This window comes from Zeugodacus cucurbitae, chromosome 4 (genome assembly GCF_028554725.1).
Source record: "Zeugodacus cucurbitae isolate PBARC_wt_2022May chromosome 4, idZeuCucr1.2, whole genome shotgun sequence".
Classification (NCBI taxonomy): domain Eukaryota; kingdom Metazoa; phylum Arthropoda; class Insecta; order Diptera; family Tephritidae; genus Zeugodacus; species Zeugodacus cucurbitae.
In genome coordinates, this window is record NC_071669.1 from 38079735 (window position 1) to 38103487 (window position 23753).

The window sequence follows — 23753 nt, forward strand, 5'->3', positions numbered from 1 at the left end:
TCTATTGCTCTTCAAATGCATAAATAAACTTTGTCATTATTATTGCAAAGCTGGTTTGGAATATAGTTGAATTTTTTCTTTCGACTACTTTTTGCAGCAATTGGGACCGTAATAAACGTTATTCAGTGAGAAAATCATTATAAAAAGGCAAACCACACTGAGTATAAATCTTTAACATCTGTAAAAAAACCGAAAAAAGTATGGTCTCATTGGAAACTTCACGCCTTAAAAAACACACTCGTCATTTTACAATATTAAGAGCTAAAATCTGTGTGTACTTAGTTGGGCTTTCATACGCAGAGTCTAAAACTGTCTGGATATATTCTGTTCTTATATTCATTAGCTTATTCATGCCAAGATCAGCTTTGCTCATCCTTTGATAATAATTCATTTTTGCATATTATTTCCATATTAAATACACACTAACAATGCAATATACCAACGAACATTAGGCAAACATCAAAAAGCCAAATAAATTTCCAATTAAAAGTTGAATTGTTTGCGAAACAAATAAATATCAATTTAGGTGCGCTTTGTATGCAGCAAAGGTGTATATGAATCCACGCTGATCTAATTCATTTAGCCAAAGTGGTTGCAGCCAAATTAATTTTCGTTGCCACAAGTGCATATTGCAAAGCATCTGGTATGCGTATGCCATGGGTAACGCGTTAGCCGCAATTGAATATACACGAATACATACATACATACACATAATATATGTATGTGTGCGGCGTTGTGTGCCGTTACTGGTTAGTGTAATAATTGTTTGTTTTTAATTAAATCGTTGGCAATGTTCGGTGTTTGGTGGGAAGCATTTTAAAATTTGAAAATGAAGCAATTATGCATCATTTTGACGGAAAGCAAATAATCCCAACAATTTGGCCAAATCACTGATTATCACACCAAAAGAATATCCGAAATTTTGCTTTTGATATGCGACTGACTTAAAATACTATGAAGATAAATAGTAGTGATTAGTGTCACTTTGAGAGCAAAAAACTTGAGAACGATTGGATGAACTTCTGCTTAAATTACTCTAAGTCGGAGACATATCTACATGCATATATCTTTTATTTGTCGCGAGTTAACCAAAAAATAAATACTGTTTTACAAATTATTTAGTTATGGAATAAGAATACCATATGTTGAACGTGATCTCAAAACTGACCCAAACTTTGCCTTTTTCAGTCATATATTCACGTTCCAGTTCCAATAAATTTACATGAGTAAATGTTAATATGCATCATTCTTCTCCTGTCATGTGCTTGAGGCCTTAAAGATTCATTATCATACAGTTTCCATTCCTACGAAATATTTTACTTATATATTTTTATTGAATTCAACAATTCTTGTATACCAGAACAAACATTTGTAAATATGTACACATATACATATGTATTGTACATATATACTCGTAACACATCAACCTTATGAAAGGTATCTGAAACTCGAACCGCAAGTTTTGAAGTGTACGAGGCACAGGTTTTATTAACTGTGTAAACTTTTGTTAAAGTACAAAATATCGAAATGTAATAAAAATTTCTGGGTAAAAATGATTATTAAAAAATCATTCGGTTGAAAAGATCAAAAGCATTCGTTGTAAATTCCATCCATCCAACAGAGCGTTACACCCAGCCATACAAGCAAAGCTTGCAGCAAATGTGGGAACGCAATCACACACATACGCACGCATAAAATACGTGTGAGTATAAGTTGTGAATACCCTGCAGGAGAAAATTTAGGAAGTATTGTAGAGATGAAATAATTTATTTGGGTTCCTTTATAAAACAATTAATTAGAAGCATTTGAATTAGTACTAATATTTATTCTGAAACGAGTATTAGTGATTTGTGGTTTTCCAAAAAATATTAATCATTTATATACATACATACATATATTCGTTTCATGAAAACATCAAAAAATAAGAAAAACTTCCAAAGACTGACTAATAATATAATAAATTCTTAAAATACGCGTTTTATTAAATGCTAGAAGTGGTCAGGTCCTTATTAAATTCTAGTTTACAATTAACATGGAATAGATTATTTCTTTCACACGATCGACAGACAATGATAAACCGACGAATATACGAGTATATCTGACACGAACGAGTCAAGTATACTAAACAACCGAGAATAAAGCTGCACTAAAGTTGAACTATTGTATTTTCTTGCAGAGTCATTCTATATTTATATACTAACGTATATATCACATAAATGAATATAAGCTCCCACACACTCTAAATTCGTGAAATAAAATTTGGGTATAACAGAATTTGTGTAAAGTAACCAGAACTTCCGTTAACGTTTATAATAACCTAAAACGTATAAAGGTAGTGAAGCTTTCATTTAATTCCAAATACTTACATCTTCTATTTCTTAACTGGCGTAGACACCGCTTACGCGGTTATAGCCGGGTTTACATTAGCGCGCCATATGTTCTTCTTTCTCGCTATTCTAACGCCAATTGGTAATACCAAGTGAAGCCAGGACCTTCTCCACCAGGTCATTCCAACGGAGTGGAGGTCTTCCTCTTCCTCGTCTTCTACCAGCGGGGACTGCATCGAACTATTTCAAAGCTGGAGTGTTTTCGACCATTCGAACAACCTGCCGCTGTCTATTTGATTGTATTATACTAAGTCAATGTCGTTGTATTATTTTTCTCGAAAACTCCCAGTCCTGTCTAATCGGATGTTGACAGGACGGGTGTGATAAGGGACTTGTTGAGTTTGGTTTTTGTTCGTCGAGAGAGGACTTTAGTTTTCCTACTCAGTCCATAGAAGCACCTGTTGGCAAGAGGATTTTAAGGCTGGCATTGTTATTGCCGTTAATGCTGGTTCCAAAATAGACGAATTTATGTAGCACTTCAAAGTTATGACTGTCAACAGTGACGTGAAAGTCAAGACACGAGTGCTCTGACTATTTGTTCGATGACAGGAGATATTACGTCTTGTTATCGTTCACTACCTAACCCATACGCCTCGCTTCCTTATTCAATCTGAAAAAAGCAGAACTAACGACCGGGTTGTTTTTTCCAATGATATCGATATCATCGGCGTATGCCTTACTTAGCTCTGCAGCTCGTATTATATTTTCCAACATCAAGTTAAAGAAGTCGCACGATAGTGAGTCACCTTGTCTGAAACCTCGTTTGGTATCGAACGGCTCAGAGAGGTCCTTCCCGATCCTGAAGGAGCTTTTGGTGTTGCTCAACGTCAGCTTACACATCCGTATTAGTTTGGAAAGGAATACCAAATTCAGACATAGCGACCTAACGGCAGCTCCTCTTCGTGCGGTCAAAAGCAGCTTTAAAATCGACAAAGATCCTCTTTTCACGGGACTTTCCCCAGATTTGGCGCATGGTGAAGATCTGGATAATTGTAGATTTTCCAGGTCTAAAGCCACACTGATAAGGTCCAATGAGTTTGTTGACGGTGGGCTTTAGACTTTCAAATTGTGGGGTCTCCCTTTTTGTGGGATCTCTCATCCGTGGCTGTTGTTTCCTTTTCATTAGAGAGATTTGTTTAGATGGTGGGTCCCAAACCCTACGCATAAGCGTGGTCCGCCTTCTCACTTTAGCTCTCCTCTAAACGGATTTCTGAGGTCTAAGACCGGAAATCGTGATCTGCATGAGTCACATGCAACAGAATCGTTCCTGGCCACTCCCTTCCTACTTACACTTACTTACATACATACTACAAATCTCTCCGGTGCAGAGAGTGAGGCCTTCTATGGCCCCATTATTTACTTATATCATTAATAATTGGTCGTATTTACGAAATTGTCTAATGATAATACATATATCTTATTTAATATTTCTAATAACCCATTGAAACATATGAACTACTTAAATATTTGTGTTAAGTAATTAAGCTCCTTGCTAAAGTAAATATACCAAAAAAACATATACTCGTCTACATAAATATATATATATGTACACACATATATAATATATCTATATACTATATATATTGGCACGAGTCACAAGTAAGTATTATTTCAATAAAATTTGAAATACCCTTTAAATGGCCCAAAGTAGTCAATAAAGTGTACAGTAATTGGTGGCGCGTGCTGAATTCACTTCACGTCACTTTGATGTCACAAATATGCTCTTAAATTTGTAATACTCAAAACGGCCTCTCCGTTATCGAAGTCACTTGCGACTCTTGGTAATTGACATTTTATTGTCCTCTCAATGAACAATGGGAAAATGTAAACTAGCAAATATTTATTACAAAGCAAACACGTGTTCACAGCTCATCTCTTACACTAATGCACACAGACACACACACATACGCACATTTCCATTCAAGCAGATTTATTAAAATGCTCGCCTGCGCACAACTTCACCCCAAACGCCCATCAAATGCTGCTTTGCGGCCTTAATCAAAAATCACATCTTTGTAAAAAAACAAATTAAGTCACCCTTTATAACGGTATTTAACTCCGTAATTCTGTCAACGCATTATTGCATTCGAAAGTTTACGCGGCTTACGCATAGCCATGGCGAAATGAATACGGATAGAAACTAATATCGGCGGTATGATTTGTAGCAACAGTCGACTGCAGCAGGACTTATCAGCTGTGAAAGTTATTGCGTCCATAACAAAGGGTTCCACGCTCCTGGCCCCGTTGCTTAATGCGATAATGAGACAATCAACAGGGGATGAGAGCATTTGTACATACATATTGCTAAAGAGCGTTAGAAATCGCTAACTGCAACCGAATGCGTGTGTTTGTGTGCGTGTAGACACTATTCCCTGTGAAATGCTCATCAAAGAAAAATATGTTTGCGACATTAATTCGTTCCACTTGTCGTAACCAGTTGAGGCTATGGATAATCTGAAGGGTGGTTTGTTTACGAAAATGTAATGAAATTCGGCATAAATTTGAAAATCTTCACGAATCGTGCTGGTAGAAGTGCTGCAGGTGGCTTCGAGTGGAACACATAATGGCTGTGTACATACATATAAATGTATGTAAAGAATGCATGTCCTTTGTTACAAATTGTCTACGGATACTGCCAATTTATGACCGGGAGGGTTCATTGTGTGGCCACTGTGCCGCAATTGTGTTTGTTTATTGGCTGCGTGAAAGTGGAATTAATTAGCCATGAATATGGCGATTATCGAATTAATTCTGGAAGGAATTCCTTTTAAAGCCTATATTAATTTTTTGACTTCCAGGCTATTAAGACCAATATACATATATTTTTCAACTCTTATTTTGTACGCAATCCACATTACAGTGAAATATAGAAACATTATCTTTGTACTTACCGCAATCCGAGCACATCGAATACACGTAAACCGAAACTGCAGAAATTAATATGTATTGTTTTATATTTATATATATTTATAATATTTATACATATTTATAATATCTAACATATTATCAGAGATATTTTTATGTTTTTATATACACTGACATATTTCATAAATAAAATATAATAAAAGTATAATGAACGAAATTGGTTCGTAGGTTCATATCAATGAATATCTTAAATAATAAGAGAGATACCATAATCAATTAATTTCAGTAACAATCCATATTTTTCTTTACGCCTTGTCAAAAAATTGTCATTTTCTATGGATAGATTAATTATTTTTTTACTACACCCACCTTGATATAAGATTAGTGGTTTAACGGTATTAAACACCTACGGTAAATTAATGGTGCCATATCCTGAATAACGATTACTATCTTACTAGTAGTTATTATTTTATGCAACTGCACCATTAAATCCTATAGCGACAAGAACAATAATATGTTAATGATAAATTTCCAATATTAGTTCGAAACTATTTTCGATGCATTATGTTAAATGTTTCATATTTTAGTAATCCCGTTGCAGAATATTTTATTTAGATAGTTCAATTACATAATAATCCAATAATAAGCGGGCATGGTTTATACATGCAATTTATATAGTAATTTATAATTACAGTATATATACCGAAATCGAACCGGTCAGATAAAAAGCAAGGAAGGAAGCAATTTATTTATTATATAAACACACAATTCAACCCGTATATTCGGCAAGAGTAACGAAAATCATTATACATATATTATGAATTTATCCTTCGATTTGGGTTTCAAACTTATTATTGCGAGAGAAATACAGTACAAATTATGAAACAAAAATTATCAATTCCAATTTTTAGGTAAACAAAGTGGTTATAATCGAAAAGTCAACCATATTCATGCATTGTGTACATAGTGGTTCATTTTATTAAAAATTCAAACGGAAAAATCCTTTTACATTGCGTGTTTCATAACGCAAAACGATGACTGCCAAGCGGCGGTGATTTCGATGTCATGATGCGTATGAAGCAACGCTAATCCAACTAGTCTTTCTTGAAGCATGGTCGTCCTAAGACATGTTTTGATGCGGCGAAGATAAGAAAAAGAACGTTCAGAGCTCGTGTTTGTTACGGGAAGTGTACAGAATACACGGAGATAGGTGTGGATTGTTGGGAATATGTCGACATCACATTTTCTTAATGTTTCCAGTACAGAAGTTGGAATTTCGCTGCCTTCAATCTTTTGTTGCTGTTGCCAGTGACATTGCCAGTAGCTTAATTCACCTTTGAATTTCAATTTTTGTACGCTTTTTTCATCATCCAGAAGATTCCCGAATCGTTCTATCAAGCATCCGATTAGATCATCGATTTCGTTTTCATTTAAAATACTTGCTTTTTCTGGGAGCAACACACTCAATTGGTAACCATCCAAAACTTCTTGTGAAAAACGAGCTTTCAAATCCTCTTTGATGGTATCCAGCAGAGGTATGTAGACAGAGACCCTGTAGTAATCTTCGCAAGTTTTCACGTCGTAATTTTCGCGTTTCCTTTGTCGACCACATGTTCCATTTTCTTGGCTTCTGAATAAATCAATCGGAATATTTCATCAACTTTTTCCCTCTTTTTTTCCAACGTGGCAAGCAACGTCTCAATAATTTTTGATGCCTTCGCCAAATCAATTGCTTCCTTTTGAAGAACTACGCTGAGCGAATGGGTGAGCGATAGAATGTCACTGAGACAAAAAGCCCGACGATTCGATTCGATTCGGACTTGCACAAAGCCGATATGAGAATTGTTGCTTTGCCTGCTGTTTCTCTGATCTTCTGATCTTCCACTCACTGATTTTTGACAGAGCTTCGATGATCAACGGTAACTTCGCAACAAATTGAGGACAGCATCGTGCCTCTCTACCCATCTTGTTCCACACAACTGGACAATTTTTTCACCAAGCATCTTTGATAATACAGTCACGTTTTGGAAATGAGTTCTTGAAGAATTTGTCGACTTTTGGTATGGCAAACAAGTGAAATTTTCAGGTTCTGCGGTTTACCTAATTCCTAATTCTGACCAAACAACCCCCCCTCCCCCCCTGAATCCGACACTGAATGTCGATAATTAAGTTTTAAGTATCACAAATGACTTAACCATTACGAGAAGTGACGAATCGAATATGAATATTAAATACCACTAATCAGTTCTACATCTGGTTTCAAACAAAAACCAATGGCTTTGCTCCATAATACACTCTACTCTTGTTTGCGTATTTTAAACACAACGAAGTCTGACAATGGGCACCAACATATAAAAATTACTAATTCTTTATATGGAGAAAAAATCGTAGGTTATACCAGTTGTAAAATATTGAGTCCTTTGTGGGTATGTATGCATACTCATACTGTTTACTAAAAGATAATAAGGTTGATTTGTTTTGTCCGAAGTTTATTTTTCACTTGTCCATTTGTTGTTGTCACTATTTGCGTAAATGTTAAGCTCTTAATCCAATTTAGTAGGATTATATGTGTACTCTTTGTTTATGGTCCGCAATGTCTACTTCGCAACAAATTGTGTCCACTGCAAATTTTAATTGCATGCAAGTTCTTCATCTACAACAGGAAGAGTATGATGACGAACGAGTGTCATCCCATTTACCTGTCGGCTGCTATAGCATCATATATGTATGTATGTATGTGAAACAAAAAAACAAAACAAATAATGAAAACAGAATGACCAGAGTTTGTGTGTTCAATTAAATACACACACACATATTTTCAAAGTCGTTTGGTATATGTTAAGGAACTAAAAATATACTGGGACCTTTCTATACATAGTATCCATATATCCATTCCATTTTTATATGATAATGAATTTACTGCAGTTAGTGTACCAAATCACCAGAAAACACATTCAAAATCCCATTGCTTTCGATTCAAGATTTCAGGGTGAAGGTCTCAATATTGACAGTTTCTCTTATACAAGTTGTATGGCTCCAAATTAAAAAGTTTATCACCGTCAAATGTGATGTCGTACGATTCTTAAAGGAACAATACACCTGATCACAGTGCAATTCTGCTAATGCGACAAGTTGTAGTAGACTTTCTTACCTATCTTCCTATTAAACTAGTGCTATCGAAGCACCCAACTTACTATGATATAATATAATATTTACCACAAGTAAGGAAGGGCTAAGTTCGGGTTTCACCGAACATTTTATACTCTCGCAATTTATTTATTTAATTTAGATAGGGAAATTTTTATTTAATATAGATAGGGAAATAGGGGAAGTTATGACCCGATTTCACTAACTTTTGGAACGGAGACATATATTAGATGAAAAAAAATTCCCTCTAAATTTCTTCTAAATATCTTAGAGACTTACCTATATTTTCGGTAAAAAAATTTGTTAGAACCACTGAGGTCCTCATATTCGATATATAGAACCCCGCCCATTTAAAATTTTGTATACTATTTTGAGTGTAGCTCTTCTGTACCATATTTATAATTAAAGGTTTATGGTGGTTTTCCTTATTGAATTAAAGCATTTTTAATAGTTTTCAACATAACCTTTGTATGGGAAGTGAGCGTGGTTATAATCCGATTTCCTCCATTTTTGGACTGTAAAAGGTAGTACCTAAAAGAAACGACTCTAGAAAGTTTGGTTGATATAGCTTAAGTAGTTTACGAGATATATACAAAAAACTTAGTAGAGGCTTATCACGCCCACTTCCACAAAAAAATTACATCCGTCAAGTAACAAGTGCACCAAGTTTCATCAAGACATCTCAATTTTTACTCAAGTTACAGCTTGCACAGATGGATAGACGGACAGTCGGACGGACGGACAGACATCCGGATTTCAAATCTACTCGTCATCCTGATCACTTTGATATATATGAAACTATTTATATCTAACTCGTTTAGTTTTGGGTGTTACAAACAACCGTTATGTGAACAAAACTATTATACTCTCTTAGCAACTTTGTTGCTAGCAACTTATTTCCATTTTATTTCGAAAAAATTATCATAATTTGGTTTTACTTAGAAACTTTGCTTTTGGACCATGCAACCGTAACAAATCACGAAGTCACCCGTTCGAATCTGCAATTTCGGTTGTTATATCTTTATCACAATATTCTCTTCAATGCTTTTATAATGTATAAATGAAAACATTTAGCTAATTCGGCTTCTAAAAACGTAAATCATTATCATTGAAAGGGTAAATATCTCATATCCTCCCCTTTTTTTACGCCTGTGTACTGGATTATCTCGTAACCCTTTTTACAATGAGTAATGAAAATGACAGTGTATGTAAAGCACTAATACTGTTAAAAACCCAAGGCCGGTGTATTGTTGGCTTTGAGTATATGCCGTAGATTCCCCTCATTAAATTGGAATGTTTAGATGGCATTTTCGACAAACTTGGGTAAAGTTAATATGATGTCGCCAATTAGCACAATTGACTTATTCGGCTTAACTGATATTTCAAGTGGGAATAATAGAGTTGTTTTAGAAATATATAAGGAACAAGTAAGGAAAGGCCAAGTTCGGGTGCAACCGAACATTTTATACTCTCGCAATTTATTGCTATATTTTTATTAAGAAAACACACAATTTGACCCATATATTCGGCATAAATATATTTCACATATTAACCGATTTATAAGCTATTAAGCTCATCGTATTTTTGAAAATCCTATAATTAGGTATATTCATATATAAGGGATGTTATGACCCGATTTTAACCTTTTCTGGTTCAGAAACACACTATTAGAAGAAAAATATTTCCTCTGAATTAATATATCTGAGAGATTTATCGAAATTTTCGGTGAAAAGTTACCATGGGGCACTGAGTTCTTCATATTCGTTATCCGGGGATTGAAAAGTTATAGTCCGATTTCGACAAATTTTTCACAAGTGATGCCACAGATCATATACAGTATTTGTGTAAAGTTTTATTTTGCTATCTTAATTGTGCCTTATGTATATATTATAAAGTGAAGGAATAAGATGGAATTTTAATATGAGTTATATGGGAAGTTGTCGTGGTTGATAACCAATTTCGTCCATTTTCCACACGTGTCATCAGGGTCACAAGAAAATATTATATACCGAATTTCATTGAAATCTGTCGAGTAATTCCTGAGGTATGGTTTTTGACCCATAAGTGGGCGACGCCACGCCCATTTTCCATTTTGCAGAAAGTTTGGTTTATATAGCTTTATTGGTTTGCGAGATACATACAAATAACCGATTTGGGGGCGGGGCCACGCCCACTTCCCCAAAAAAATTGCATCCAAATATGCCCCTTCCTTGTGCGATCCTTTATTCCAAATTTTACTTTTATAACTTTATTTATGGCTTAGTTATGACACTTTATAAGTTTTTGGTTTTCGCCGTTTTGTGGGCGTGGCATTTTCAGGGTGCCAAGGAATACGTGTTCCAAGTTTCGTTAAGATATCTCAATTTTTACTCAAGTTATCCGTTGCACGGACAAACAGACATTCGCATTTTGACTCGTCTCGTCACCCTGATCACTTTGATATATGTATATAACCCTATATCTAACTTGTTTAGTTTTATGACTTACAAACAACAGTTATGTGAACAAAACTATAATACTCTCTTTAGCAACTTTTGTTGCGAGAGTATAAAAAACGTTTCAATATTATAGAGACAAAATCGTTAAATGTAGGTCTCGATGGAGTTAACCTTACATTAGGCAACGATATTACTGAGTATCTTAAATAAGAGTATATTAAAAATATGTCAAAATTCACAAACAATGCAAAGTTTAATCCTCATGATGAAGCGAATGTCCCTTTAAGAACCTTTTTCCTAAAATTTAAATCCTATTATTGTCTGATTAAATGGTTTATGAGACGTACATTTGACGCCCATATCGTAATGTTTCAAATAGTTGGTTTTACTTTCTAATGTTATATAGAGATTTATAAATTATACATATTGATTATTGATATATTGATTAAAACGCTGTGTAGAAATTATTCAAATACGTCCATACTCTTGGCGTCACACTTTCCGATAAATTGTGTTGAGTTTGCGTTAAACGAAAAGATAAATTTTGAATAATTACAACGACCACATGAATAGATAGACTCTAAAAGTATGTTGAGATCTAGAGATTTGAATTTATAAGTACGCTCTTCAAGTATCCAAAAATTTATTGATTTCGGAGTTGACATACAAATACTTGTAGATCAATTTATATTTAAGTGTATTTCAAAATGATATGTTTTTCGTCACGGATATTTGTAACATCTCATATACCAAATACATACCATATAATCGGTCTGAATGGATTTATCTTAGACAATTTGATTTAATCAATATTGACTAAATTATCAGATGTATACTAACTAATTTGGAGAGACTAATGATTAATCTATTACGAGTTTTATTGTAAACAAAAATTAATTCAATTATTAAACATAACACTTTTGTTCAGTTACAAACAAATACAGTTCCAACAGTAAGCTCCCACCCTATTTTATAAAATTATTGGTACGTAGAGTTTCAAAAATTAAAATAGAATCCAAGTGTTAAGTACTTTAATTTGTGATTGTCATAAAACCATCGCTTATCTGGATGAGCTTTTGTTGGTCAAATCTTATGAAGACATGGGCTTGTCAAGTGGTCGCATGGGTAATGAGATTTGACTGCATTAGAAATATGTTTGTGGGAGTGCTTAATAATAACAAGTAAGGAAAGGCTAAGTTCGGGTGCAACCGAACATTTTATACTCTCGCAATGTATTTAGAGAATTACCTATATTTTCGGTGAAAAATATTACCCTTAGGCACTGAGTTCTTTATGTTTGATATCAAGGGCCTTGAAAAGTTCGATTTTGGCAATTTTTCCACAAGTGGTGTCACAGCTCAAATACAGTATTTGTGTAAAGTTTTATTTCGCTATTTTTATCGGTTCCTTATGTATACATTATAAAGTGAACGAATCAGAAGGATTCAAAATTGAGTTATATGGGAAGTAGACGTAGTTGTGAACCGATTTCGCCCATATTCCACCAGTGTCATCAGGGTGTCAAGAAAATATTAGTTCTTGAGATATGGTTTTTGACCCATAAGTAGGCGACGCCACGCCCATTTTCCATTTTGTAAAAAAATCTCAGTGAAACTTCCTTCTGCCATTACTCATGTAAAATTTGGTGTTTCTGACGTTTCTCGTTAGTGAGTTAACGCACTTTTAGTCATTTTCAACATAACATTTGTATGGGAGGTGGGCGTGGTTATTATCCGATTTCTTTCAGTTTTGGACTGTATAAAGAAGCGGCTAAAAGAAACGACTGCAGAAAGTTTGGTTTACATAGCTTTATTGGTTTGCAGGATATATACAAAAAACCTATTTGGGGGCGGGGTCACGCCTACTTTTACAAAACAATTTAATTTAATAAAATTTAATAATTTAAAAAATGTAATTACATTCAAATGTGCCCCTCCCTAGTGTGATCCTATGTTCCAAATTTTAGTTTCATAACTTTATTTATGGCTTAGTTATAGCTCTTTATGTGTTTTTGGTTATCGCCATTTTGTGGGCGTTAAGATATCTCAATTTTTATTCAAGTTACAGCTTGCACGGACGGACAGACGGACGGACGGACAGACAGACATCCGCATTTTAACTTTACTCGTCACCCTGATCACTTTGGTATACATATATAACCCTATATCTAACTCGTTTAGATTTAGGACTTACAAACAACCGTTATGTGTACAAAACTATAATACTCTCTTAGCAACTTTTGTTGCGAGATTATAAAAAGAATGGCAACTGCTAATAATGCCAAATCAGCGTTTAATGGAAAACAGGGAAAGATTATATATGATATCCGTTAAAGCGTTTGTGTAGGTGGTGTATGGTTTAATCGTACATATTCATTTTTTCATTAACGTGGAGCTAAGTGATAGATATGTATTTAGATATACAGATGCAATTTGAAACATCCGGGAAAGTGCATATATTTAGGCAAAACATTTTCTTATAGTAGGCACACTCAGGGTTATGACAACAACAGCAACAATTATTCAAAAAATCTGTAAATTAAAATTTCAAATCAATAGAATTTATAAATTTGCAATATGTATTTTAATTTAGTGCGCATATCTTCACAATGGTACATATTAAATTAACGTCAGTTCAATTATATTCCACCGCACAGGAAATTCATTTCAAACAGCTGTTACAACGTGGCATAAAGAATGAACTTCATCGCTGAGAACGTATAAAAAGTCTACACATTATCCTCTGGCAACTTTTGATACGGTCTCTACAGAGAACGTATAAAGTTATATTTTACGTTCTCTGATTTTATCGTAGATTACGTTCTATGACTCCTCAAATATGGGCACAAAATAAGGTGATGACTATGTATGTACTTTGATCGCTATTTCGCATTTTAAACCTACCATTTATTTTACAATACATATTTTATTTATTTATTTATTTTATTTTAATAATATTAACATATATTTCGGCGTTTCAAAGAGCTGTAAATTAATGACGTGACTTTCATATCGTATTAATAGTCAGCCTTCAATTATATGGGATATGTATATATATAATATATATGAATCTATGTGCATTATGGTGAAACTTTTATTAATAATGAAATTTGTTCCTGTAATCTAAACAAAATTATATTACTAAGAAATCTACGCATTCGAAACGAATTTTTATCCGACCAATGACAAGTGAACTCAAAAAAACGGAGGTCTTCATCATCAAACAGGCATTATCATACCCTCTATTTAATATTATTTGCTTAATTTAATTTATATTTTATTATGATTTTCCGTCCAAACCTTATATACCTACACAGGTAATGCGCAAAAGACCCAGTCAACTTCTTATGTTAAATTTTAAAACAACTATGGAGTGGTACAACAAAGGTATATTACTCATTTGAAATCATTTTCCTTTAATGTTTTGTATTTATATCAAAAGACAATCGAACATGTAAATAATTATATACATACTTATATACAGTACAATTAAATACACATAAAAATATAGTTAAAAAAATATACAAATGTATTTAAAACTTCAACCATTTTAAAAGCTTAAACTACTACATATCCTCTTTATCACTTACATCATCAGCGTTTTCAATCGTCAAAAGAGATTTCCTCTCTTGCAAACGTAAGCATTTCGGGCATGACATATTTTTTCGTGTCATGCAAACACGATGGTAGATAGAATTACATTTAATGCACATAATACAACCATCATCGAAAGGGAATATCACTTCATTATTGTCGCAAATCTCACATATATAAGCCTTGGCGCGACACAATTCACAACTCCGTATATGCTGATCAAAAACGTTAAACACTTTTTGCAAATAATCTACTAAAATACCCTTTTCAATTAGCTCTAGATCACTTATTGAATAAAATTCGGTGGATTGTATAAGATGGCGACGAGATTCATTCGCTCCAATATTTTCGTTGTTAAGATGATTAGCAATTTGCTTATCCAGAAGTTTTTCTTCAGTTGCTGAACGGCATTCCAGCAAATATTTTCTCATATAGAATAAGTTTTGGCGCAACTTCTTGACAGTACCCAGTTTCTCCAAAAATACAAACAATTTTGGATTAGCTTCCTCTAGCTTTATCAAAGGTTTTTCGTAAAATAGATTTATTTCTTGAAGCGCTGCACGCGACACTTTGCATTGTGTAAAATCCCAATTGTGAACAACGCGCGCGGGTATGATACTGTAATCGTTCCAATGACAATTTGGGCAATAATAAAGTCCACTGTAATCGCACAAACGAGGTTCAATCCACGAGTTTTCTGTGACGACAAAAACAGATTTATTTTATTGTATTAGGTTACTGTTTAAGGTTTCTTAAATTATCTAATCTATTCTTAAATATATAAAAAGTATCTATATAGAACTAAAGCGAAGCTTTTATTTAAATGTGCACGGTATGCCGATTGTAATTTGTGTAACAAATGGGCAAATAAATTGTTTAATTGCTAAGAAAGTAAGAAGTTTACCCTCTTTTTTATCTGAAAACAGCTAATCGGCTTGGGTAGAGCTAAATAAAAAACAAAAATGAAGTTAACGAAATTTTAGCTACATTCAAAACATACAACAGAAGTTACTTGTGAATATAACTTTTACTTGTAAAGCTACTTTTTTCAGTTATTCAATTTAGAAAATGGATTCAAAACTTACTGAAATTAAGTAAGATTCCACACTCAGGACACTTGTATCTCTGCGCAGCCAATCCGATTTCTGGACATATTTCATTGATAGGGTATCGACGTTCCGATGCTACTACATGCGCACAAATTCGAATTATACTGTCCACACACTTTTGATGTGCTATAAAATTGCAGTCAGTACACACATAACACGCTTGAATCATTCTCCATATCAAACCACTACAATGATCACAATATTGACGTGCACCAATATGACCACTTCGCTGAACGTTAAAGTGATGGCCGACAACTGTCTTCACATGAGGGGCTATTTCTAACGGATCACATTCTGCCGATTGTAGCTCTTTTAGGGAGTAACGTAAGTCCACTAAATGACGTACTAGCCAACGTCGTTCTTCACTACACTCATCTGAGAGCATAACCAAGTCACGACAATGAGCGATTGCCGCTTCTAAATCTTGGACATTAGCGTCGGAAGTAAAGATTAATCGCCATTGTTCTTTTACTAATGATGATGGTATGGGATACGATTTATCACTTTGAGACGCAGTAGAGCTAACATCGTCATCATGGGCTCCAGGTACATTACTACTGAAACTGTTTTGCTGTAATAAACTGGAAGCACTCTCACTGAAAAAAGAGCTCAGAGCTCCTGGTATGCTTGCTAAACTGCCTCGAAGCGGATTCATAATATTAATTAAATTTAAATTAAATATATCATTTGACAAAGAATACAAAAAATAATAAAATGTTTATCATTAGACACACAAATTCCAAATAAAAACAGCTGGAAAAAGTATTGTATAGTATTGGGAAAAGGGTTGCAGTGAAGTAGGTAGGAAATTAATCGAAATTTGTATTCGATAACATAGATATCACATCGCTTCAGTTGTAAAATATACAAATTACAAGCATAACAGCACATAAGTACCATTATTTGAGAACAAAATAAACTGAATAAACTTAGTAAATGCGTAATAATATGTATAATTTGAACGAAAAATACGATTAAATGAATGCCGATACTTCGATATAAATCAAGTACTTATTTGAAGTGTGTTATAAAATATCGTTTTGTAACGATTAGTACTCTCACCACCCTATGAATCAATTCTAGTGTAATTTTTTTTATTTATTTTGACCATAATTGGGAACAGCTGATTTAAAAATACCCTGTTGTTAAAAACCCTCAATAACTCTTTCACTAAAACCTTCTCATATTTTGTAAATTCATGCAAAGAAGCGAAAAATTTAAAATTTATTTAAATTTTGAATGTTGTTGAACTAAGTTTTGTTTTGAATTTAAACATATTACAAACAGAAAATGTATAGTATTTTATATGCATATGTAGCATTTAGATGTAGAATAGTCATTATTATAAATTTACAAGTATGTACTAATTAATTTAGTAATCGACCGTTCGCAACCAAATACGGTGAACATTTTTTCCCAACTTTGATCCTTTCAAATTGTTAGAGTATAAAACTTAGTTGTTTAAAATATAATTTTAGCTAAAATAAGTAACGTACATATGTATGTATTATATCATGCATAGAGAAATGAACTTATAAATGTCCTCGAAACCGAAAAAACTTTTCAAATAAATTTTGAAAACTCGTAATATTTGTCGAAATGTTGTGAAATGTTCGCTCTAAGCCTACCATTAGGAGGGGTCGAGAAAATTAATTTATGCTCAAATACAGCATTAGGAAGATAGTACCAGCAATGTCTACAACCGGAAACACTACAAATCTTTAGCATTGACCACGATGTTGCTGCTGAAATCACCGACGCTTTACATTTATGATCCTATATATCTTGCCTTTATTTATATATTGAAAAACTTAAAGAAATTACTTTTATATATCAAAGAGTTATTTTTTAATTTGACCGTTTATGGCTCTTTTTGTCGAGTAGGGTGGATTGTCAATGATTTCGGCATGAATGTTTGCTTTAAACTTCTCAGTAATATCCGCGTATAACTTGTTGAAAGCAATAACCGTCAAAACTTTTATCACGCTTTTGCAGGTAGACATATTTGGCCAAGATTGATATTGATTTCCATCGACTGTTTCGTTTTGGTTAGCTGGTTTTGGTGCAAACGTCGAACGAATGACATTTCATGGATCTCTATAGTTTATACTGTACATATGTACATACATATACAGTGGAAGTTCTCTAACTCGAATCACCATAATCCACAAAAAAAAACTTCGAGTTACAGAAATTTCCATTAAAACATACATTTTTCACTGTATAATATGGATTTATATTCAATTTTATTTATTTACTTCGCATAAAGTTTTATTTAAATACGTTAAAATATGTATTCTGTAATTTTGATTGTTGCAGTTTGCTGAAATTTGCTTTCTTCAGTAGCCCAAAAGTTAACTATGTATGTCTTTTAATATGAATATAAAATTCCTTATTTTAGAAAGGTAGGCCCTTATATGTATGTACATATATCTACTTTCAACATTATTTTCTCTAACAACAGACTATTGATAGTTAGTTTTTATTTTATCATTATATGTATATCCTCTTTATAACAAGATGAAAGGTATATCACATTCCAGTTCATGTATTAATTTATATTATTTTTAAGTTAATTGTTTACAAATGTTAAAAATATATGAACGTCTCAGAAGTGCAAATTTGTTTATCATCATTTAAAAAGTAGTCATACTCTCTCCTTTAGAATCAAGATCTCACTGTTACTTCACTCTTAACCTTGTCCAGTAATTGTTTACTAACGAGAGAATCAAAGTTCTACATTTTCCCTATTCTCCAACCCTTCGTCACGCAAATCTTTCGCATGTGTTTATGTGCATTACTGGAGCTTTTATATCTAAACAACTACAAATATAAAAGATATTAACTAATTTTAAAAAATCTCTGTTTAATTTGTATGTAAGCCAAAATTAACACGACCTGCGGCAGTCGTTAACGAATCTCGATCGCGAGCAGTTCATTTTAGCCATTGTGGTATACTCAGCTGCGCTCATCCGTTAATACATGCACATCTATGTGTACACATAGAGTCATAGGAGTTGTGTATCAGAAAATTTGAAAAGTCGAGCATGTGATAAAACTTTGATTTATCTGACTTTAGTCTGTATTATATCTTTTTTCACGCATAACGTGTTACATAAATATTCGCGCTTTTTTCAAATAAATATATATTTAAATATACATTTATACAATTCATATTTTAAAATTTTTCTCCGTGGCAATATTAAAAAATGAGTGAAAATAATGTTGACACAGGTGCAACAGCCCAAGCTACGCTAACTCACCCATCGACTACAGCAACAACACCAACACCTAAGGAGTTTTCAGCGCCTCAATTTAAAGACGACAGTTTAGTACTTTACTTTCATCCATATAACTTCCATTCACAAAAAGTGAGTACAATGGTTGATCATGTGATTGCTTCGTACCTACGCATTGAGCGCTAAGCCGTTGGGCGTGCTTAAATCTAAATTAATTAGCCTCAAAGTAATTGTTTATTGTATTTACATATCCAACAAGTTTTGGAAAGTGCGACCGGCAAGCTAAAAGTTACATAAATTCAATTAGATTACGGAAACAAATTGTTTTTGAGTGTGGATATCTGCTCCGTTCGAGAGCAGAACAACATCTAAATAGACGTACTCACCTATCCATACATACAAACCATATATGTATGTATGAAAATCATCTTTTGGAAAATGCAAACAACCTACAACAACAACAAAATTAAATGTTTAGAGTTGTTACTTATACTCATACATATGTATGTATGTTAATTAGTATAATGAAAGATTGCATGGTGTTATTGAGCTTACTGTGAGAAATGAGTTAAATGAGTGCTGCTAGTGCAGATCATTATAATTATTTATTGAATTTATTAATTTAAATAAATTGTGTAGTTAATATTAGACCGCTTTAATTGTCATATTGATCTATGAAATAAAAAAAATTAAAAGTATTTTCCCTTGCATAAATTGTAATTTCAAAATTATATTTTATTTAAAACTATCTAATACACCGAAAACATGATATGCTGGAAGAAGTTAATATCTTATAGTTAAGAAATTTAAATTCCTGCTGACTTGCAGACGACAGACAAACATTTTTTTGAAACTTTTTATATATTATTTGTTTCAAAATAATAACCTAATACTTTAAATAATATAATAAATAATTATCTAATACTTTTAAAATAAGTAGCTTATGCTGCTGCATCAAGTAAAATATTTAGTAAAACAAATTCACCGATTTTTAAAGATTTTATTGATTTTAGTAATTAGTTTCATAAAGCTTTTTAACAGATTGGCGACAACTTTCCACTGAATTTACTTATTAATGGATTACCTCGGATGAAATTTCAGATAATTATTCCAGGAGTGCTGTTTCTAGGGTTTCGTTCAGTTATTTTCAAAATTCTAGTCGTCAAATCACAATTTATATTTTCACAATAAAAACTGTAATCCAATAAATTTGACCAGAGCAATACACATAAAGCATATAGATCTGAAAATTTTCAATATTACGTTAGAAATACGGTTAGAAATTTATTGTATCAAATAACGAGCAGCTAACATTTTTAAGTTCAATTCCACTTACTCTTCATTATAACCGAAAATTAGTATTAGATTTTATTTCACATAAAATTTGTTACATATTTTAAGGTTATTTTGATACTCTACGAGAAGAACATCGACTTTGTGCCATATGCTATTGATTTAGCTAACGGCGAACAGTATTCAACATGGTTCCTTAACCTTAATCCAAAAGCAGATGTGCCTGTCTTACAAGATGGCACTTTTATAATACCAGATTCAAACCACATTATCAGTTATGTGGAGAATAAATATAGAGGAGGTAAATCACCACATTGAATTAAAGATATTTCAGTTTTGTTAACCACAAAGTTTTTTTTTCCATTTAGGTATTCATAGTGCCTTAAAGCCCCGAGGAAACAGTCCCGATGAATTCAAAAAAATGGAGTTTTACGATAGCATAATAAATCAATTGCCTGTCGGTGCACTGAGTTTGGGCTCTTTCATCCATGAAGATTTGAAATTGACACCTAAACCGCCATTTATTGGTCCAATTCGTAAATCGTGCTTAAGTGGGTTTATATTACAATACCTTAATAATATTTGTATGTATGTAAACGTATATTAATTAAAAAGCGAAAATCCGATCTTCAATTTACAGTAATCCGAGAATCTCGTATATACCTAATATTAAATTATGTTGAAGAATATTTTATATATGACCACAACAAAAAAAAATTGTTGTCGTTGAAGTAAAATGTTTTTGATAATATTGCGTCCTTCGCAGCTTTTGAACTCAAGTTCCTTCCGATTACGTAAATATACTAATTCTAGTACAGTATAAGACTTTTCAACTATATATTTACACAAAAAATATTTAAAAACTTCCTTACATTATATTTTATATTTTCAGAAAATAATGAGAAAGTTTATGAATTGTTGAAAAGATCCATCGAAGATGCTGAAACCAATAAATCAAGCCTACTGCGCAAACTTGATATACAAGATAGGCGTAAGCGATTAGTTCAGTCTCGGGTTGAATTTCAGAAAATACTCGATGCCGTCGGCAATGTACTACGTTACATCGACAATGATTTCAAGGAAAATCCCGGGCGAGAGTGGTTGGTTTCAAATGAATACTCCTTGGCCGATGTTAGTTTTGGTCTATTATTGCATAGGCTATATCAGTTGGGATTCGAAAACTACTATTGGGCATATGGTAAATTGCCATATGTAGAAAGCTATTTTCTACGATTCAGAAAACGTCCCACATACCAAAAACTGATGCCCAGCAACTTCAAAATACTTAAGGACATTTGGCAGAATACGCCCGCAAATTATAAGATTGGTGCTGGTGCGGGATTTCTGGGCATGGCTATGTTCGCTGCGCTCGCGCATAAATAATGTTGCATCGTTTTAATGAAAAGCATTGTCAATATATCGTCATAAAATTCGTCGAAAATACCGAAACTACAAAATTTATTTATCAGCGACAATAAATATCAAATAATGAAAAAGTAATAACAAGAATCGTGTCTTCAACAGAATTGAGACTTATAGTTTGGAGTTGGGTAGATATAATTTAAGTTTATATTACTAACAAAGTTACTGTTTGTAAACAACAACACATACATATATGTATACGTACATACATATATTTATCTGGAAAAATGCCAATAAATGAAGACACTCCATGAAAAGTCAGTTGTAAATGGCATTGGTTTATTTACGCTTTATTTACTTTCACCAATTACCAATAAAAATGTATATCGTTAAAATTTGTCTAAAAAGGATTTCTGCCATAATTTAAACGTAGAAAAATAGAAGATTTTTGTCATGTAGGATCTAATGCACTATGTACATATATATCTATAATATTTCGGTTTATACGATGACGAGTACACCATTACCATTTCAGTAAGCCTCCTTAGGTTTCGTTTTAACTTTACGCACTTTCTATCAAAAGATACTAAAACATCAAAATCGAACAAATAAATTATATTACAAACAACCAAATTAAATTTTAATAAGTGATCTTAAAGAACACTAAGAGTTTAAATCTATGCCGTGATTATTTGCACCTGCTTGGTTACCATTACCAGTCGTGCTCGTAGTTCGTGTATTCACATATATTGGCATACCCATAAATGTGGGCTGTGATGCTAAGCCAAAGGAACCACCCGCCATATTGTTTCGACTACCGGCATTCACGGTGGGACCTGTTGTTGTCATCATAGTCGGTCGTCTGCCATAAACAAAAGCATCTTTGTTCTCTCGTTGGTAAAAGAATGATCCACTACCAGCTGGATCTGGTAACAAATTCGTACGATACCAAAATCGATAGGTAAAGTACCATGTTAGTATTGCTATTATCCCGCTAATGACTTTTTCTACCATGTGATGATAATAAAGCATAGTGCCAACTAACATCACATCCCACAGTAATTGTAGCATCGCCATACCAATAAATAATGTTCGTATAACTGGCGTTAGTCGATCATAAAGAAACTGAAGATTGCGAATGTCTTCTCCAGATAGATTTCTTAATGGATTTGTGCTAGAATGTTCAGAAATACTGCGGTCGTGTAATTCATTGCGAAGGTAATCTTTAATGGACTCCCACTTAATGATGGGGCGCGCTTCTTCGATTAAAACTAAGCTCGAATGTATTAAAATAAATGCGTGCCCTGATATGTCAAAACCGTTCCATAAGTGACCTGCCTTCAGACAGGCAGATTTTGTGCCAAAACCTATAACACAAAGTCAATATTAGTATTTCTATTAGGAAAGTATTTCTATTACCTTTTACTGTACAACGTCCATACGATGTTTCGATTATGTTGAACATTTTAGTCCAGAAGAGCCAAAAGAAAGTAGCGATTACTATTCGAGGGATATGGTGTCGAAGCATTTTTTTCATGTCACCACAACATAAAGTATACGATGTCATTGCAAGAAATGGCACTGTTAACAATAATGTCCAACCCCAGCCAACCTTTACAAAGTACACGTTAAACAAATTATCCGAACGAGCGAAGTATGTCTTGGGAAAAGGTATGAAGTCTCCAATCAAGGACACCAAAAACAGACTACCCAAGTATAGCGCTACTTTTAGATTTGTATCAAAGAATATGGTCTTTTTACATGCATGCATAACCATCATAACAAGTATCTCTCGAACACTGGTGGGTGCTGCAGTCGGTCGTGTACCTTTAGCTTCTGCTCTTTTTACATCTGGACCACCCGGTCTAAAATTCATATTGGATGAACTCGGACCGGTAGCGTTCGTACGTAAAGGTCGTCGTTTTGTGGCCATTATATATAGTAAATATATCACACTTTATAGTGAAAGTGAAACGCAATGTGTCAAAGGTCACAATATTCACATAAGTACGGAAGATTCACTTTGATTGCGCCACTTTATTTAAACTCTGTTATAGTTTTGTCAATAACTGATTCGTATTAATCGTACCTAAAAATACAGAATGTCACAACACAATTCTCCTTTAATTAATATTCACAGATTTATTCATCATTTACCATTTCAGTATAATGTATTTAATGCAGTTCACCTGCTGTTTGCTCTGGTCATCTATGATTTTATTTTGGGAGCTCGGACTTGTCAAATGTCAAATTAGAAACTGAGTTGCCATTTCCAAAACTGACTTTGAAGAATTATTTTAGAACTACATATGCGTAAATA

The 23753-nt window shown here is 33.3% G+C and overlaps 3 protein-coding genes across 4 annotated transcripts; 1 reads left to right on the plus strand and 2 right to left on the minus strand.

Annotated features, from left to right (window-relative positions):
• Window positions 1-14342: 14342 nt before the first annotated feature.
• LOC105216300 (differentially expressed in FDCP 8 homolog) lies at window positions 14343-16298 on the minus strand. The gene is made up of 2 exons (XM_011190720.3): window positions 15516-16298; window positions 14343-15127 (listed from the first exon to the last, which is right to left on the minus strand). The coding sequence occupies exons 1-2, from the start codon at window positions 16192-16194 to the stop codon at window positions 14403-14405; spliced, it is 1404 nt and encodes a 467-aa protein (XP_011189022.1). The 5' UTR covers window positions 16195-16298; the 3' UTR covers window positions 14343-14402.
• A 2133-nt stretch (window positions 16299-18431) lies between these two features.
• On the plus strand, window positions 18432-21597 carry LOC105216301 (ganglioside-induced differentiation-associated protein 1). Of its 2 annotated transcripts, none has more exons than XM_054230294.1 (4): window positions 18432-18910; window positions 20180-20372; window positions 20440-20622; window positions 20964-21597. In XM_054230294.1, the coding sequence occupies exons 1-4, from the start codon at window positions 18749-18751 to the stop codon at window positions 21452-21454; spliced, it is 1029 nt and encodes a 342-aa protein (XP_054086269.1). In that variant the 5' UTR covers window positions 18432-18748; the 3' UTR covers window positions 21455-21597. The 2 variants fall into 2 exon arrangements, with proteins under 2 accessions (XP_054086269.1, XP_054086270.1); XM_054230295.1 differs by lacking the exon at window positions 18432-18910 and adding an exon at window positions 18941-19281.
• A 154-nt stretch (window positions 21598-21751) lies between these two features.
• LOC105216302 (acyl-coenzyme A diphosphatase FITM2) lies at window positions 21752-23737 on the minus strand. Its single transcript, XM_011190723.3, has 3 exons — window positions 23591-23737; window positions 22853-23522; window positions 21752-22800 (listed from the first exon to the last, which is right to left on the minus strand). The coding sequence occupies exons 2-3, from the start codon at window positions 23364-23366 to the stop codon at window positions 22097-22099; spliced, it is 1218 nt and encodes a 405-aa protein (XP_011189025.1). The 5' UTR covers window positions 23367-23522; window positions 23591-23737; the 3' UTR covers window positions 21752-22096.
• Between the last annotated feature and the right edge of the window lie 16 nt (window positions 23738-23753).

Bases quoted from the DNA above. Each gene is read 5' to 3' on its own strand.
- LOC105216301 (XM_054230294.1), top strand. From the start codon at position 18,749: ATGAGTGAAAATAATGTTGACACAGGTGCAACAGCCCAAGCTACGCTA. The intron at 20,373-20,439 runs GTAAATCACCAC...TTTTCCATTTAG, and splicing joins GGAGAATAAATATAGAGGAG to GTATTCATAGTGCCTTAAAG. The intron at 20,623-20,963 runs GTGGGTTTATAT...TTATATTTTCAG, and splicing joins AATTCGTAAATCGTGCTTAA to AAAATAATGAGAAAGTTTAT.
- LOC105216300 (XM_011190720.3), bottom strand. From the start codon at position 16,194: ATGAATCCGCTTCGAGGCAGTTTAGCAAGCATACCAGGAGCTCTGAGC. The intron at 15,128-15,515 runs GTAAGTTTTGAA...TTGTCGTCACAG, and splicing joins TGGAATCTTACTTAATTTCA to AAAACTCGTGGATTGAACCT.
- LOC105216302 (XM_011190723.3), bottom strand. From the start codon at position 23,366: ATGGCCACAAAACGACGACCTTTACGTACGAACGCTACCGGTCCGAGT. The intron at 22,801-22,852 runs GTAATAGAAATA...TTTGTGTTATAG, and splicing joins TGGACGTTGTACAGTAAAAG to GTTTTGGCACAAAATCTGCC.